General features: G+C 50.4%; 8 protein-coding genes across 8 annotated transcripts; 6 read left to right on the top strand and 2 right to left on the bottom strand.

The window, feature by feature from the left end:
- Positions 1-479: 479 nt before the first annotated feature.
- N7509_003550 (NCBP3 domain-containing protein) lies at positions 480-1835 on the top strand (the record flags this gene model as incomplete). The annotated part of the gene is made up of 2 exons (XM_056628187.1): positions 480-599; positions 669-1835. The coding sequence occupies 2 exons, from the start codon at positions 480-482 to the stop codon at positions 1833-1835; spliced, it is 1287 nt and encodes a 428-aa protein (XP_056490921.1).
- A 376-nt stretch (positions 1836-2211) lies between these two features.
- On the top strand, positions 2212-3760 carry N7509_003551 (uncharacterized protein; the record flags this gene model as incomplete). Its single annotated transcript, XM_056628188.1, has 2 exons — positions 2212-2470; positions 2538-3760. 2 exons carry the CDS (start codon positions 2212-2214, stop codon positions 3758-3760), a joined length of 1482 nt encoding a protein of 493 aa, XP_056490922.1.
- Positions 3761-4431: 671 nt separating this feature from the next.
- On the bottom strand, positions 4432-5121 carry N7509_003552 (60S ribosomal protein eL29; the record flags this gene model as incomplete). The annotated part of the gene is made up of 4 exons (XM_056628189.1): positions 5065-5121; positions 4930-4981; positions 4559-4661; positions 4432-4467 (listed from the first exon to the last, which is right to left on the bottom strand). The coding sequence occupies exons 1-4, from the start codon at positions 5069-5071 to the stop codon at positions 4432-4434; spliced, it is 198 nt and encodes a 65-aa protein (XP_056490923.1). The 5' UTR covers positions 5072-5121.
- A 972-nt stretch (positions 5122-6093) lies between these two features.
- Positions 6094-6952, top strand: N7509_003553 (F1F0 ATP synthase subunit delta; the record flags this gene model as incomplete). The annotated part of the gene is made up of 6 exons (XM_056628190.1): positions 6094-6225; positions 6295-6317; positions 6388-6518; positions 6607-6695; positions 6772-6861; positions 6920-6952. 6 exons carry the CDS (start codon positions 6094-6096, stop codon positions 6950-6952), a joined length of 498 nt encoding a protein of 165 aa, XP_056490924.1.
- Positions 6953-7243: 291 nt separating this feature from the next.
- On the top strand, positions 7244-8584 carry N7509_003554 (uncharacterized protein; the record flags this gene model as incomplete). The annotated part of the gene is made up of 1 exon (XM_056628191.1): positions 7244-8584. The coding sequence occupies one exon, from the start codon at positions 7244-7246 to the stop codon at positions 8582-8584; it is 1341 nt and encodes a 446-aa protein (XP_056490925.1).
- An 802-nt stretch (positions 8585-9386) lies between these two features.
- Positions 9387-11864, bottom strand: N7509_003555 (uncharacterized protein; the record flags this gene model as incomplete). The annotated part of the gene is made up of 3 exons (XM_056628192.1): positions 9387-11231; positions 11290-11657; positions 11717-11864. The coding sequence occupies 3 exons, from the start codon at positions 11862-11864 to the stop codon at positions 9387-9389; spliced, it is 2361 nt and encodes a 786-aa protein (XP_056490926.1).
- Positions 11865-12567: 703 nt separating this feature from the next.
- On the top strand, positions 12568-13706 carry N7509_003556 (putative L-cystine transporter; the record flags this gene model as incomplete). Its single annotated transcript, XM_056628193.1, has 3 exons — positions 12568-12611; positions 12809-13247; positions 13335-13706. 3 exons carry the CDS (start codon positions 12568-12570, stop codon positions 13704-13706), a joined length of 855 nt encoding a protein of 284 aa, XP_056490927.1.
- Positions 13707-16239: 2533 nt separating this feature from the next.
- N7509_003557 (putative C2H2 transcription factor) lies at positions 16240-17367 on the top strand (the record flags this gene model as incomplete). The annotated part of the gene is made up of 1 exon (XM_056628194.1): positions 16240-17367. One exon carries the CDS (start codon positions 16240-16242, stop codon positions 17365-17367), a length of 1128 nt encoding a protein of 375 aa, XP_056490928.1.
- Between the last annotated feature and the right edge of the window lie 559 nt (positions 17368-17926).

The raw sequence follows: 17926 nt of genomic DNA on the forward strand, positions 1-17926 counted from the left end.
GTTTAGCCCCCAACCGAACACAATTGCTGACACGTAGCATACCCAGCTGAGATGGGGTGAATTGTCACTAAATAAGCACATTGAGTCAAACCCAAGGAAAACCACGGTCATGTTGCGTTTGTCCTTTGAAGTAGTAGTATTAGTAGTAGCTACTAGTATTGCTGAGGGCTTTTCCCTCCATCCGAAGGAGCGACAGATATTATAAGCTCCCCTCTTCCCCCCCCATAATAAGATGATCGACTTGAAAACTACGTTGATGATTCTTGAACAAGCATAATTCTGATATATTTCGAGAGGAATTTATATTATTATGACTGCTTCATTAACTTGAAGCATGAGTTACCCAACCTGTGTAGATAAAGTTGGCTATGCGGTCTGTGCGGAGACTCTTGCGGAGAGCTGACAAACCCCTTCCGGGATTTTCAATTCACACCCGTTCCCTTCCATTCTAGCTTGCGACATTCGAAACATTATAACCCATGGCGGACACATCTGCCAATGGCGATCGGCCAATTGCCGATGCCTCCATGGACATCGACATGGACATTGACCTAGGTCCCGAGCCCGAGCTTGAGCCCGGCGTTGAGCTAATCCAAGCTGTGAGTCTTCCCAGCCACATTGCGCTGGTCATGCGCGGGCGATACTGATACCCTGTTGTTATCATATAGGATTCGGCTACACAAGCTGAGCCTATAGATCAGCTTGCTGAAGAAGCAATCTACGAGAAAGTCCACGTGCGCGGCGTGGATGAGATGACCACCGAGAATATCAAGCACTTCGCCCATAGCCACTTCGACCAGGAAATGCCAGCTCGCATCGAGTGGATCGACGATACATCCGCCAATATCATATATTCTTCCCCGGAGATCGGTCTGCAAGCGCTCGCGGCCTTGACGCAAGTCGGCGAAGAGGGGGAAGATGGGTCGGCCCTCCCACCTCTCCGTCTTCGGTCGGCCAGGCTTCTACCCTCCCACCCAGATTCGGTACTCCAAGTGAGATCGGCTGTGAAAACAGATCGCAAACAGGCACGCGCCCACGAAAAGAGTCGATTCTACCTTATGCACCCCGAGCACGATCCCCGCGAACGCCTGCGGGATGAACTTTCGGACCGAAGACGCGGGGACGACGACGGTTACCGAAGACGTCGATTTGACGACCGAGAACTGCGCCGGCGCAAGGACCGCGATCACGATGACCGATTCAGTGCCAACATGTATGACGATAACCCAGCGAGCTACTCCGACTCGGAACGCGACCGTGGTGATCGGAGACGACGCAGATCGCGGGAATTGTTCCCGGAGGATGAGGGTTCCTCTGGAAGACTTCGTAACCGCAGCGCCTCGCCAGGCCGAGATACGCTTGATGATACAGGACGTATCGAAGCCAGCAGTAACCGCAGGCCGTTCCGTGAGCGGTCTCCCCGTGGAAACAAAGGACGAGAACTCTTCCCATCGGATTCGGGTGCCCGTGAACTATTCCCCAATAAGCCCTCATCAAGCTATCTCAAGAAAGAGCTGTTCCCGACCAAATCAAGCAACCACCGTCGATCCGATGCTTTCGATGCCGCAGATGAGACACCGGATCTTCTCGGCCGCAGGATTACTGTCCCATCGAATCGCAATGTCGAGCTGTTCCCCGACTCAGCGAAGGAGGACCAGGGGTTTGCAATGAGAGGTGGGCAGCAGGGCATGTCGATCAAGGGCCGAGGTGCATCGGTTCGCGAATTGTTCCCAGGCAAGTATAACAATAACAGCAATGCTGGAAAGGAGCTGTTCACCGAACCCCTGGAGGGACGTGGAGGCCGTCGGCGAAAAGCTGAAGATATGTTTGGTTGAGTTGGAATCTTCCGAATATATCGTGTTATAGGTCAGATCTAAAGGAAGAGCATTTTTATTTCATCGTTTCATGAGGGATTCATCGGCAGCATGGTTCGATATGGCGTTGCTGGGAGAATTTTGGATAGAAATTGCAAGACGCATGCTTTGTTCTGCGCTCCAAACAAACGTTTATGTATAGTAATATCTCTTCTTATTTATTCCCAAACAAGTGACAAAAAAAGAATCAAAAGTCAAAATTCTGAAAGCTTTCCAAATTGTCAATATGGTGGGATAAAAGTTGTCCGCTTGAAGGATAACCCGCCGAATATCAACGTGGCGCCACAACCAAATTGCATCTCAACTTCAAATCTCTGCAGGCCGCAACCAAGTGACCATGGCACCGACCGCACCGATAGAAGTACTCACAACCGCACTGGTTGCGCGGTTTTTGAGGACGAACAATTACTCAGAGACCCTCAAAGCTTTGATTCGCGAGGCCGGACTTGCTTCCGACGTGGGGCAGAGCTCGGGCGACGACACCAACAACTGGACCATCCAGGGCCTGCTGGAGGAGAAGAAGGCCTATGATCACAGTGCGAACTTCGAGCGATACGGAAACGATAACAAAGAGACTGCTCTATGGAGCGAGCCAGGTATGGGTTGACTATCATTTTGGGATATGTAGCAACGGCGTACTGGCACAGGCTGACCAATCCACAGCACCAAGTAAACCAAGCATTGTGTCAAACCCGACATCGTCGAACCTTCTTGCAGCATCAGTTGAGCCGTGGCAAAAACCTCGTGATGACGAGACACTAGTCCCATCAGCAGGGCCGTTCATTGTCTCCACGGGAGCTGATAGACAGGTGCATCTACTCGAGACTGCGGCTGGAAATGCTCAGTTTGCTTCCTTCTCCGGTCTATCCGACTCGCCTGTGCTTTCCTACCTGTCGATTTTGGAGGGTCGCTATGTACTCATGACCAACATGTCGGGACAGTTGCTTCTGCAGCACGGATCTCGCACGCTTGACAGCAGGAAGGACCATGCAAAATATGCTGTCAAGGTCGTTGCCCACAAAGATCGCAATGACCCAAACGTATTTTGGATTGCAACTGCTGGCTGGGACTCAAGTGTAGTCTTATATCGCTTGCATACCCCGGATGAGGTCGATGAGGATGCACCTTCACCAGTGCTCGGGGAGCCCGTTGCCCGCATCAAGACAACGTCAAACCCGGAGTCTATAGTTTTTGTACCCCATGTCGATACAGGCGAGCTGATTCTGCTCGTTTCCCGCCGCGACTCGTCCTATATCTATTACTACGAGGTTGAATCAGTGCCAAATGAGACCGGGAATCAGAGTGCAACTGATTTCGAGTGTCGCCTCATGGGACGTCAGAACCTAGCACCCCATTCCAACGCCTGGGTTGCTTTCTCTCCAGCCCACATGGCACTCAGCCCTCACGACCCCGGTCTTTTGGCTGTTGCTACCTCGACATTACCGCACTTGAAAGTGATTATCGTGCGTCTTCTATTCCCATCCACCGAGAGAAAGGATGAATCGAATACATCGACCTCAGATGTTGCAGTCACCCAAGCTTCTCAGGCGTTGGAAGCTCTGGCACTGCAGAACAAGGAAGATGCAGCCATTCTAGTCCAGGCCAATACCTTTGCACCGCAGACAGCATACTCGACTCCGCAAGTTGCATGGCGGCCTGACGGCTCGGGAGTCTGGGTGAATGGCGATGATGGTGTGGTTCGTGGTCTCGAAACGAAAACTGGGAAGATTATAATCATGCTGAAAAATGGACATGAGCCGGGCTCTAAAGTGCGCTCTGTTTGGGCGGGATACGTCGATGTAACAAAGGAGGGCAAGGACTCAATCCGAGAAGAATGGGTCATTAGTGGCGGGTTTGATAAAAGGTTGATTGTTTGGCGGGTATGATCTTCATGTACATACACCTTCTTGGTTAAACTTATTTAAATGCTGAGGAAAGATTGATTATATGGAAATATCGTATGACATCACATGAGTCTGGATAAAACTTGATATTGATTGGAAACAAAACTAAGATACTGCTTACGAGGATTGTAGCCGTCCATAAGATACCCACCCGTTCGCCACGAAAATGCGAAAAGGCTATAGGTAAAGAAGGGGGCAGGGGATCCGTTCTTGGCACGTAATAGAAAAATCCTTCAGCAGGCGCGCATAGAAAAGCACGTTGCTGTACACACATATGCCGTGTTGATGATGGGGGGAAGGGGACTCGAGACCTAAGCTCGAGAGCGAGAGTGGAAGTCAATCCTCCGCGCGACAGAAATAGTCCTGAACGCAGAAAGACGACGCAAGAAGCAAACTAGATTCGCGTGAAACGGAGAGGAACAGAGCAAAGGGAAATAATCCCGCTCAAGGATTGGCGTCACTGCGCCTTTTTCGAATTTAAGCCTGTTGGATTTCTGTTTATCAAACAACCCCGAACATGCCGCGCAAGGACTAAGCAGAAAACCAGGCCTTATTCGAATGAGCGGACCGTTCGTTGGTCATCGCACGTTATTGTCCCCGTGTCCTTGCGCGCTCGCTTCTCAAGCCATTTCCATTTTTCAACGTCGTCAAATTTATGCCTGCTCACGCTTGCCCTCCTTGCGCTCCTTCTGTTTCATTTGTTAGCGTATGTTCCGGTGGAGTATTTCGACAGCTTGGAATTGTCGAGAGTGGGGTGCTGAGGCGTATGGTTGAACGTACCAGGGCCTTAGCGGTGCCGTGAAGAGCGTGACGGTGGTTGCGGCGGAACTTGGGGTCGACACCCTTGAGGGAAGGGTAACGGTTGGTCTTGGGCTTCTTGATACTGCACAGGAAATCAACATCAGTGACTGGTCGGAGTGTAATTGCGAGGCGAAGCATGAAGCGTAGTGGTCTGGCATGAAGCTGAAGGTCGAAGGATCTCGTGTCGGCTTGAACTGATACTTCAAATTGACTTAACTTGCAACACCATGTTCAAGTTCAACCAGTCGATCTCCTCCCCCTTCAATTAAAGCCAAATGACCGCGGTGCATCGTAAACGAATCTTCAAATCGGTTCATGCCGGAGGGATCGAGATATGAGGGGATACGCACCCGTTACGGTGAGCCTTCTGGCTGGCGTGGTGCTGGGACGCGTTCTTGGACTCTGTAGAGCGCAAAAATGTCAGCGATCGATTATTTTTTTCATGAAGGGCGTAACGAAGGCCCTCATATGCCTGGAAAACGTACTGGCCATCTTGTCGGATGTTGTCGTTAATTGACGTGGACGGGATGGTGGGAGAAGAGTTAGTGACGGAGGCGGCCCAAAATGGAGGTCGGCTAGGGCTTGTGCCGTTTGTGTGGGATCTCGCTTACCGCCGTGGTGCACGGACGTTTCACTATGGGCTGGACTCAGGATCGTGCTCCCCCAGGCATATCAGGGGTCAAAATGCTGGAGAAGGATTGAAAGAATTCTGTCCTATTTACTCTGATAAAACACGATTTTAATACTCCATCATCAAGGGCAACTAGATCACTTCTGGTGAAGCTCAAGAAAACTTCAACATCACGTGACTACACGGATACAATTCACCACGTGATCTTGAACTATAGAGGCGCGTGAAGGTCAATGTAAGCTTTCTTCTTGACTCGGACTCTCTATAATGCCTCGATGCATTTGAGTAATCCAATTGCGCAAATTATTATCCAAATTGGCTGGCGATTTGTTTGAATTGCCGATCCCCTTTGGTATCATGTATTTGAACACGATCGAGCGTCTCCGCTCGGGAAATACCGTGACAAATAATTCAGTAGACAGTAGATGTCGAGATAGCAATTCGAGAATAAATAAGTCGAAACATACGAGTAGTTCTACTCTGAACCTTGGAAGGAGTAAGAAGTATATATCCATTCACGGCAATGCAAGCATGAAGGGCTGGCCTCAATATTGAGCCCTTGTTCTTCTACGAGATGGAATTTCTTCAGGGCGATAACGATGGAACAAAAGAAAGAAAGAAAGCAGAATAGTGTAGTAGAAAGTTGAGATAGACAATGCTGACACAACCCAGTGAGCGTCACTGAATGGTTCAACACGAGATAGATACTCTATGTACTCTGTAGTGGCAGTAGTCGGAAGTACAAGTGTTGATCCCGGGTGGTCTCACCACGTGACCCGGAGCGCCGGTTGTTCCCTAGCGCGGTCCGACTTCGACCTTTGCAACGCAGACGCATCAATCAAGAGGGATCCCTCCAGCCGTTCCAACCCCCAATCATTGCAAGATGAACTCCTTCCGCTTCGCTCGCTCTGCCCTCCGGGCCCGTCCCTCCATGTTCAGCGCTCCTGTCCAGCGCCGTGGATACGCCGAGGCCGTTGCCGACAAGATCAAGCTGTCCCTGACCCTTCCTCACCAGGTACGTTGAACCTCCCCGGACTGACCTCCGCCCGCGGAACTGTAGGCTAACTTTGTATCTCTTTGATAGACCATCTACCGCTCGACCGGCGTGTGCGTTTCTCCATCCTGCGCGCCCACCTCTGTCCCTCCCTGAATACTGACGAAACTTTTGCGACCACAGGACCCAGGTCAACATCCCCGCCGCCTCCGGTGAGATGGGTGTCCTCGCCAACCACGTTCCCTCCATCGAGCAGCTGAAGCCTGGTCTCGTTGAGATCCTTGAGGAGGGTGGTGCCACCAAGCAGTACTTCCGTATGTCCGACCTTCGATCCTATACTCGACCCGATAGAGAAATGTCGACAGCGAAGTGAAGAGATTACTTAGCTAACAACCGACGCAGTCTCCGGTGGTTTCGCCGTCGTCCAGCCCGACTCCCAGCTGAGCATCAACGCCGTCGAGGGCTTCCCTCTGGAGGACTTCAGCGCCGATGTAGGTTTCCTTGATACTTCACGAACCCGCGGATAATAGTGATGAATGAATTATACTAACTCGTGTCTCCTCTCAGGCTATCCGCAACCAGATTGGTGAGGCTCAGAAGATCGCCAACGGCAGCGGCAGCGAGCAGGACATCGCCGAGGCCAAGATTGAGCTTGAGGTATGATAATCTTCAAATTAGCTGCCCAGTGACCCAGCATATACTAACTCACCAATAGGTTCTCGAGACCCTGCAGGCCCTCGTCAAATAGATGTACATATCCACTTGCGCACTTCCCATCCGTTTGAACGTGTAGAATTACAGCAATTCGAAATTTCTTTTTCATCCAATTGGATTCTCCTTTCCCTTTTTTTCGTTTTCCTAAGGTCGATTTGTTATGAGCTCCTTCCCGTTCTGTGGTAGATGGGAGGTACTTTCCCCCGGTGTATCCTCCAAGTCTCGTGACTCCCGCGACCTCCCACAGCTAAGCTGCTACTAGTATATTCTAATCGAACTCTCGACTCTGAGCTACTCACTTCTCCTTCCCCTTTGCGCATCAACCATGCGATCTGTGAAACACCCTCTCGGAAGCATTGACACTCGTCTCGCCATGACTGATTCCCTTGTGGACGATCACCTTCATTCCCCGTCTTTCGCTTCTATGGTATTCATGGACGGCATGCAGCCTGGTAACCAGGGGACAGAAGAAACGGATTTCCTAATGGACTCTCACTTATCATTGCCTGTTCAACGTCCCGGAAAACGATACCCCCACCTCGAACTTGATGTCGCCATGGACAAGTATCATACCCTGGATGGTTTCGCTGAGCCTCTGAACCCCCAGAATACCCCGGCTTCACACACGTACAGTGGCTCTGGCAGTCCGCAAGACACTTGTCGCCGTATCAAGACCGATAGTCTGCGGACTAGCTCTGCCCCTCAGGCATTGTTCATCGACTGGTGTCCCCCTGGTAGCTCACTGAACCTGATTGACAATGACGATCTACTAAACTGTCAATCCCGACGCTTCTCCGCAGATGATGAGCCACGTTCTACTACCCCAATTACTCGGATAAAAAAATCTGGCAAAGCTGCAGAGTCTCATCCCAAAAGGTCTTTGGCTGATATCATCTCGTCCGCAAGATGTGTTCGATTTTCTCCACCCCCAACGCCGCCTGGACACTCGCCGCGCCCAATCCAACGCCCTCTGCCCTCAATCGAACGAAAGAACGACTACATTGCTTCATTTCGACAGCAGAAGCAATTTGAAAAGTGGAGAGTGGCAGCTCGTGCCAAAAGCCAAAGGGCCTCTCCGTACCGCAGCCCCAAAAAGTTTTCACGACCAGTGTCGGTTCAACTGAACGCCCAACCTGAGATTTGCTTTTCACCCTCCAAGATGCCTCTACATCAAGACACTGACTCTTTCGGCAACTCGCAGTCTCAGGAACATACTGAGACGTACATCCCTCCAGATGAAACCATCACCCCTACTACACATCAACGACAACTATTCAAATTGGTCGCCGTGTCTCTCTCCCTTCATCATATTCGAAACGCTACCAAGTCCTCTGAATCGGGACTGCGAGCAATGAACCTCCAGTTGTCATACTCGCTTCGGCCTATCGGCACTCGCCTTCAAGACGAGGAAGCGCGGAATGTCGTGAGCTGTGCTACTATGAACGACTTGCTCCTGTACATCTTTTTCATTGTACCTGAATTCGTCCTGCGTGGGCCACTTGCCATTCTCCACTCTCTCAATCGCGTCGCTCATACACGGACTGGCCTTGCAGCACTTTTCATCCTTCGCCTATTCTTGTCCATCTTTCTGGAGCTCCTTGCTCCAATTCTAAGCAAGCTGGGAATGAACGCCATCTTGCGCTCCAACCTCAGGGCTCAATACTAAATCAAATGCTTTCAGCATCGGCTGTCTCTTTTCACATCACTCAACCATCCAAAGGTCGACCTTGAACTATATCAACCTATCACCACGATATTTATGTCTCAAACCCCTCCCTCCTTTACACCGCAGATGTCTCAAAAAGTTTCCCTCTCTCACATGTTTTTTCTGACTCCTGTCATGCAATGTGGAGACTTACAACGGTTGACGCGTATTCATTATGATCACAGAAGATAATAGATGTATTATATCAATTAAATTCATATGCTCAGCTATCCACATAATTCCGTGCTTCTTCGTCCCTTCTGAGAAATTGAATAGCAAGAGGATGAAGTTTCATTGTTTTCGCTACATGGGCGAGAGAGCTTGGGGAGATGATGGGGTTTTCCATGGATGGTATTTACATAGCTAACTACTACTAGTATTGGCTGTCATAAAGAATAATCTGGCATACAAATAAAGCATAAAATGAGGGGGAAATGAAGATCAAGATCTGGTATATTGGCACAAAGTGCAGGATAACTCAATAACTCTGAACCGACCGACAATCCAAATAAAAGATGAAAAAGAGAAACTTCCATAAATTCGCTTGCCTCGTGAAATCAAACGGGATCCTACCCAAACAAGTCATTTCCATCGCAGCATATCCAGAAATAAAGAAAAACATCAATCACATGTCACATGTGAGGCCATTCATATCAACACGAGAGCTCCAAAGTAGAGATCATTTTGTACAAGTCATGATGGTGAAATACATAAAAGAAAAGGGAAAAGGGGGAAGAGGGAACAAAGAGCCCCTGGAATTTTCTTACTCAAACTCCACTCCGTGCTGTTGTTGCCTCTCTTGCCGCGCTCGAGCCCGCTCTGCTCGTCGGCGCCGACGGTTATTAGCGTATGATCCACTGGCTTCCGTACCGGTCCATGTAGGTGAGGTGACACTGCCCGCACCGTAGGGCATGCTGGAGGGGGCGGCATGGGGAATTGGAGGGGGCGGTGGCATGTCACTGATTTGTGAGTGAGGAGGAGCGAAGGAGGGAATGCTTCCGGCAGGACCAGCAGATGTATGCGCCGCAGCCGCAGCGGCAGCTTGCTCGCGCTGGATCTGTTCTGCTTGTTGCCTCTCTAGCTCCTCGACACGGCGCCAACGATCACTCTCCCGGCCCTCGTCGCCAGAGATAGAGCTTGCACTACCGTTGCGGCGTCGAGAGTCACGGCGCTCTCGTCGTCTAGCTTCGCGACTAGCTGCGGCTTCTTGCTCGGTTAAACGACGAAGAGTCACATGGCGTCCATCGCCGTGCATTTTCACCTTGACTGACACCGGTGGGGACTCGACATGATCGTCGCGATGTCTACTATCATCTCGGCGTCTGCTATCATCTCGACGTCGACTGTCATCACGGTGCCGGCTGCCACTGTTGCGACGACGGCTGGCTGCACCCAATGCTGCGGCTCCAGCTGCTCCAGCGGCTCCAGCTGCTGCACCGGCAGCCCAATCCTCACCGTGGTGATCACCATGTGAAGAGGGCATCTCAGACACCAAGTCCCCAGAGTAATGCTGGTGCGCCGGTGGGATGGGAGGCATATCAGAAGGAGTTACATGGACAGCGCCTGATGCAACGGGTTCAGGGGAGAGAAGGGAGTCGCCATGCGATGGCTGACGAGGTGGACGGGGAGTAAGATCGGTTGGTGTGAGGTCACTTTCTGTATAAGAGCTGGGTTTGCGTCTTTGAGGATAGGGCCCTGCCCCTGCCTGTGACTGTGGGCGTCGTTTGCTGTTGGCTCTTTGAAGGCGTTCATCTTCCTCATCCTGACGGCGGATGTCCTCCATTCGGCGTTTCTCTTCATCATCCTTCTTACCACGGCTGAACAGTCGCTTCATGGCACCAAAGGCACCAGCACCAAGAAGTGCATCACGAACTCCATGCGAGGATTTTCTTGGCGGCTCTGTAGAATAGGCGCTGTCGTAATAGTACGAGGATCCAGGGCTCTGGGTCCTGCTTGGTGGTCGGCTTGGAGTTCGGCCTGGAGGTCGATGGAGCGGTGTCTGATGGGTGGGTTCCGGTCGTCCCTCTTCCAATCGACTGAAAGAATCTTCGCTGTAGCTGTCTGTACGCGAATGGGCAGGTCTATACCGACCTGCCTCAGAGTCATCTTCACGCTTCTTTCGGCGGTCCCACCAGCTCTTCGCAAGCATAGCACCTCCAGCCAGGGCACCAATCTCCAGAATCTTCTTTCCCCAACCACCACCCTCTTTGCCGTGATGAGAGGATTCATCTGAGTACTTCTCATCTGATAAGGAAGTGCGAGAATCTTCGTAGGCTTGGCTGGTATTCCGGCTCCGTGGTCGTCGACGGAACATCGAGGCCAGCCCTGCGGCCAAGGCTCCCCCAGCCAGCGCTCCTCCGAGCCCGCTGTGGTGATTATGCTCTTCCGTCACCACAGATGGACCGTCTAGTCGGCTTCCATGCTCACTGGGTAGGTGGTACCCTTCGTCGTCGTAAAGATAAGAGAGTACAAAATAGGTGACCAGAAGCGCGAATGCTGCAAGGGCGTATAGAATAAATAGGAATTTAGGTGACCCATAGAGAGTAAGACCAAGAGGAATTTGGATGATCCCTAGAATAGCCAAGGTTCGACCGAGCCAGCGGTGGATCTGTATACGATGTCAGTAAATGAATCAAAATTGAGATTCTCTGCGAGGAAGCACTCACCACTAGCTTCAACGGCACACGATGTCGCTTTCTCTTGCTCTCCATCTTGTGTGTGAGCCAGCCCCACAGGACCTGGAAAATGACCATGACATAAATTGCTAGGCCAATTCCGTGGTGTGGGTTGGTCAGGCTCCGCTCTGGCCCCACGGCAAACCAGCCAAGTACAAACACCACTGTTGTCAAAAGTAGCGTCATAACTTGACACCAGGCATGTAACTTGAATGCCCAGTAGGGATTCCATCGGGAGTAATATCGGATGAGTAGGGTTGACATGGGAACGATGCCCAAGAAGACGATGGTTGCGATGACACCGTGGGCAATGATTATAGAATGATACCCAGCCATGTCCTTGAAACGATTTCCCATGCCTAAGAAGAAGATTAATTGGGTTGAAACCGGCTCGAGAGAAGTGTCACTCTTGACTCACCATTATATCGCATCGTTTCGAAGTTCAGACCCATCAGATTGGGCAACAAGAAGGTATCGCGCTGCGTATCCCAAGTCCCATCTCCAACATGTAGTGTGTTCGACGAGTATGTGCTGCTTCCAGCAGCCGTCAACCCGGAGTCAGACATTGTGCCGGTTGCTCTCAAAGTCTCGTGCGATCGAATATAACTGGAATGTCGGGATTACCGAAGGAGACCTCGTGTGATCTCCCGATCCGAGGAATGCACCATGCGACGGGTGCGAATCAATTGGAATGTTGTATGACAGCTGTCCAGACAAATGAATTGCTTCGTTGACCGCGATTTGGATGGAGTTTGGTATGTGTTGGGTGAAGGGCTGGATCGTTTTCTGGCGGTGTATGCTAGCTTGTGTACTTAGCGAGTAGGTTGTAGAGGCAGGAGGAATGGAAGTACGTCGGGGGAGTTGTAGGAAAGAAGGAAGTCGTACAGGCTGCGATGCACAAGTCGACTAAGATGGGAAAATATTGCAAAAACAGCCAGCCGCAAGAGATTCGATGGAAAGCGAGCGAAAGTTGTACCGGATCAGATCAACACGGGCTGAGAAGGCACTCTCAGCCCGTGTCAACTGTTCTCCATTTCGGGTTTAGCGTGCCAGCGCATTCCCGCAGCAACGAGATTCTGCCAGCCATGACCGCCTTCCCGTCTTAGCCCGCATCAGATAAAAATCACCTGATATCGTCGTTATCTCGTTATCGGCACGGGGTCTGCCGTCATTCTTAGTGGAACCTGCGAGCTCGTCATCTCCTTCCCCCTCCTTTTCTCGCGGGAATTCGATAATAACATCAGAGGATCTCTTTGCAGAACGGCAGCAATGTCTGTACCTCAGTCAGAGGTTTTTGTGCGGGCTCTGTCACGGTAAGTAACTCAAAAATCTTGCTACGTTGCGGCGATCCGCAGCAATGTAGTGGTGAACCCGATGTCGAAACTCAAATACTGATAAGTCGGAAATGCGACAGTCTCTTGGGATGGTCCTAGTATGTTCGCTTAGTTTCTACTCCCTCTAGGGGCTATTGATTAGCAAGACCGCCTTACTAAATCCGAATCGAATATAGCATGTTTAGCTGGTCGGCATCCTTTTATCCACAGCCGATCTACAACTTCCAACGAAAATCAACGGCCGGCCTGGCGATCGATTTCCCAACTGTCAACTTTTTGGGATTTGCATGCTACAGTGTATACACCGGGGCCTTTCTCTACTCGCCGTTGATCCGTGATCAGTATGCAGCACGGTACCCAGCCTCTCCGGATAACACTGTGCGGTTCAACGACTTCGCGTTCGCGGTACATGCCACTGTCCTGAGCATCATCATATATACACAGTTCTGGCCATCTATTTGGGGATTCTATGTTTCGCGCTTTCAACGAGTTAGTAAAATAGTGCTGGCGTTATTTTGGGGCTGTGTTCTAGCACCCCTGGTACTCGTTTGGGTGGTGTTATCATGTAGCCCAGACGGAGGGTATGACCCTTCGACGTGGGCATGGATTGATGTGGTAAGTTTCAACCGAAAGAGCCGCCACAAGGCACATGAGCAGTATCGATTAGCAGACTAACGCAGAAATCCTCCATCCGGGTTTTAGATCTATATATTCTCATATATCAAGCTCCTTATCACGGTGGTCAAGTATGTGCCTCAGGCGTGGTTGAACTACAAGCGGCAGTCAACGGTGGGCTGGAGCATCGCCCCCATGCTGTTCGACTTGGCAGGTGGTGTGCTTTCCCTAGCTCAGCTGGTCTTGGACTCGAGTCTCCAGAGCGACTGGAGTGGGATCACGGGGAACCCGGTCAAACTGATGCTGAGCAACGTCACCATTTTCTTTGACCTGATCTTCATCGTTCAGCACTACATCTTGTACCGGGAATCAGCGGGCCCCAAGGTACAATCGGATGACGATCTGACCACGCCGCTCTTGGCCGATGCCCATGCACCTCCCCGTTCGCGTGGAGGATGAGACATCTGTTTAAGATTCGATCGATCGTAGTTTAGATAGACCAGATCTGTTGGATGAACAGGGAGGGGCAAAATCCAAGACATTCATTCTGTGGAAGCAGCACTATTTTTGTAGAGTACAAAAAGCCGAAAGCGGCTTAGAGGAAGCGAGACAGCGAGACATTGGGGGCGGGCGCCAAAATCCCTTAGGAAAGGACTAGGAAAGGACTAGGAAAGGACTAGGAAAGGACTAGGAAAGGACCCCCAACATCCCGAATGCCGTGAGACACGGTTCATGTGGGCTCGTATTATCAATCCAGTCGAGCTTCGGTAGTGTTGGTCATCCCCCGCTTCGTCATGTGTGGGATCCGTGGGTTAGGCTGAACTGCCAACCCGAGGGTACTCTTTTTGCATACGCTCCCGTTACCTCACCCAAGGCTCAAATGCCGAGAAAGGTATGTGGTGCGAAGCAAATAGTATCATCTGGCCCGTATACCCCTCAGCCCTACCAAAATGATCTAGACAAATTATTTGGAACTAACGGAAGTCAACGGGTGGCTTGAAATCGGCATGAGCCATGCAGAGATGACGAGTCGGGCTCTTGTTGCGGAATTCCGAAGCGCGTCAGCCCTAACTTTCCCCTCTGCTGGGCCCTGCTGGGCCCTGCCGGGCCTGGGGAGGACACCGCTTCTCGCGTTTGGGAGAGTGCAGCAGCTTGAATCCTCCCGCCTGGATGCTTGCTTGTGATAGGTTCATCATGGCGCTAAATGCGAACTGCCCAATCAGCACTGCTCCTTGGCCTATGACAGGGATCAGGGGCCGGCTCTAATCGTCGGTGTCGGGCAGTTCGGGGGATCAGCTGAACTTGAATGAACGCATCCCAGGCCGCATTCCAATGGTCTCTTCTGGACTGTACTGCCATCCTTGCTTGTTTCAGAAAGGATCATCAATGTAGTATGCTGTCTTCAAAGACATGCTGTCGATATCGATGAGCCCCCATCCTACCTTGGACTTCGAGCATGATCCCAAACCCGTGAATACTACCTTTATGTTGCCGTTGCGTCCAGGCGCCCATAATCAGCTACCAACTACCAGCTCAATAGATATGATTCTGATTCTGGGGCTGAATACACATGTATGTACATAGAGTCGTGGCAGATGTGTGTACAAGGCCAACTCGGAAGATGAGATGACCGAAAGAATGCATGGACAGAATGCATGGATATTTACTCCATACAATGGGTGAAATTTGGGGGCGGAATTTAACATCTCATACTCGTAAGTTGTTTGTTGTTGTTCTTGTTGATCATATGGGGATGTTGGAGAGATGAGACAACCGCCCTCTATCAAATCAGATGTCGTGACAAGCGTCTATACTAAATTGGCCCCCATCTTCAACTTCAAGAATTCCCGATGTGTAGTCCCTTTCGCGAGGTCCATGCCAGAAGCAGACCTGTAGACCCAGTAAATCGGCGCACATTATTTTTTGGTGGTGGCTTTGCAGTGGGACTCTTACTTGACCCCCACCCAATCAATAACATCCAAGACTTTCTGCATTAGGCCTAACGCTGCGAGCTCCCTTCGACTCCACCCCCTCTCTCGTAAAATGGGCCTATCAGAATCCAGCCCGAACAAAGTTCAGTTCTTTATTTTGTATTTTCATGGTTTCTGTTCTGTTTCCGTTCTATTCCTTTTTCCTTTTTTTCCCTTTTTTTCTTTTTTTCTTGTATTTTGGGGTTTTTTTGGTGGCTCCCCTGCCGTTCCACAAGTGACCCGTTGGTTCAGCCCTACTCAATCGACGTATTGGCTCTTACTCAAACTGCCAGATGATGCATGGACAGCATGCCGCCCATTCTGAATCATTGTGATTCACTAGCCTATTACCGTGGGGCTCGTCTACCTCTCCCCGACTTGTACCAAGACCTTCTGCTCTCCCCACTTTTCTTTCCACCCCATTGCTGAATAAACGGCTGGGAGACTGCATGATCTGTTTTTTATTTTATTTTCTTCTTGATCCTTATTTACCCAACTCTGCCACCTGGGTCAATCTTGCTGCAGATCTTCTTGTTTCTAATCCAGTACGGAACGCCTGGATATCCTCGATAGCACTGCCTCGTCGAGAATTCTTTATATACATATCAAGTGGTCCGCAATTCAGGTTGTCCCTGGATGCAAGCCACATTCAAATCGTCCCTCGTTCCCTGAAGCTTATAAGTCCCGCTCTCGTCATCTCAATTGCTCTTTGCAGTTCAGTCAATCTATTTCAGTGGGTTGAACATTGAACTACACACCAAGGCTGATTGCCCAATTGTGAACTTCTCGGCAATAGAGCCCTCGGCTCTCTAAACCCGCCTGAAACCTTGCAGGGTAATACTTAAAACCAGCTCTCGAATCACACTGCAAAGGAAGAAAAAAAAGACAAAGGGTCTACTATGAAAACGCAATACTCCCCCTCGAACGCTCTGCTTGATTTTGACCGAGAGACGGATCCTCTGTCTGTTTTTTCGGAAAAGATTCCTTTTGCCAACGAGATGGTACTATATTCGACATCTGGGATGTCTCCTAAACGAAACGCCGATTGGGACACCAAAGATATGAGAGCCCCCGTCCCTGGCAGCTCTGGGTGCAGCTCGCTGGACCCCTCCATGGTCGGTCTTACAGGGATTCCTGTCAGCTCATCAAGCGGTCATCCCCATTCGACTTGCGTCAACCCACATGCGGGCTATGCTACCGCCCACCCGGATTCTGTAACCTTCTTAGCCCCCAAAAATTATTTATCAAACCCACAAGAATCCACAAATGAGCACATGGGCTCTTTATACAGCTGGTCTAGTACGTCCAACGCAGAAGAATTAAAACCATCTTCCTCCGCCGACTCTGGCGTCTGCTCTGCCTCAACCTCGCCCTTTATGCAATCCTTCTACAATTTCGGGACCGCCACACAGCCAGCGGCGCACCCAGATATGACAGAAACAAATGGCTACACCCCGCAACAGATCAATAAATGGTGCATGGAGAGTGATCCCACCGGTAGCAGTTTCTATCAACCTACAGCCTCGTACCCAGCCATCAGCCCACTTGCATTTCCACCAGCAGAAATGCCATCAAATGTCTACCCAACACTGAACCAGAATATGAACACCGCTGCAGAACAGTGGTTCCCCATGCCGGCATTTGCCAGCCCACCATCCCCTCACAGCAATGCAATTCCAATCCCAATTCCAGCACAGGATAACAGCTTCCTCTCACCATCCGCTACAGCCCTCTCACTCGACTCCTCCTCTGTCATCAGTACCTCTCCCGCCCCCACTCTCTCCGACTTCGAATCAAAGTCATCCTCGCCCCCGTTTAACCCCGCCGATCTGACACGTTACGGTATCCCAGCTGGCGATGGGGTCTGGCGCTGCGCCCACCCGGGATGCACATCACAAGCATTGTTTCGTCGAGGGTGTGATCTGCGTAAGCACTTCAATCGACACCGCAAACATCTCTTTTGTCGACATGAGGGTTGTCCTCAATCTAAGCAAGGCGGATTCTCAAGCAAGAAAGACCGTGCGCGCCATGAGGCTAAACATAACCCCGGAATCGTCTGTGAATGGGATGGATGTGGACGTGTGTTTAGTCGGGTGGACAATATGAAAGATCATGTGCGACGAATTCATCGACGGGGTGGAAGCCGTTGAGTCTCGATTGGAGATGATTGGATATCTATCTGATGGTATTACGACGACGACGATGATGATGCTTTGAAGGGTTTATTTTTACTGTCTCTTGTTCCTCTTCTCTTCTCTTTTTGTGTTCTTGATCATCTCGTCATATTTGCGCTTTTCTTTTTCTTTTTGGGAATGTATAACTACAAACTGGATAGCAGGCTAGGGTGAACAGGCGAATTTGGATTAGACTTTTGGAAAAACATACATTCTCCCAGGCCATCAAAACAGGCAGGACAAGGGGAATTGGGGTCACACAGGAATCATTTCGATTATTTTAAACTTTCAGGACACGTGGATCAATGCAAAACGAACATGAATATGAATATGAATATAACGAAAAATAATGATCAATCATATCAGAGCCAGAGTAACACTGTATACTAATTACGTCTTGGAAATACCGGCGATCATAGCGAGTCAGCCTTATCGTAACAGTCTCAGATTCATAAATGCTCCCTGCATGCTAGGCGAACCTGGTAAAAATAGCATCTCTCTAAAGAGCTCCCCCTTCCCTATTACCGCGCCGACG

Source organism: Penicillium cosmopolitanum (genome assembly GCF_028827165.1).
Source record: "Penicillium cosmopolitanum strain IBT 29677 chromosome Unknown utg000005l:1.0-4006212.0:1.0-4009387.0, whole genome shotgun sequence".
In the NCBI taxonomy this organism is placed as follows: Eukaryota; Fungi; Ascomycota; class Eurotiomycetes; order Eurotiales; family Aspergillaceae; genus Penicillium; species Penicillium cosmopolitanum.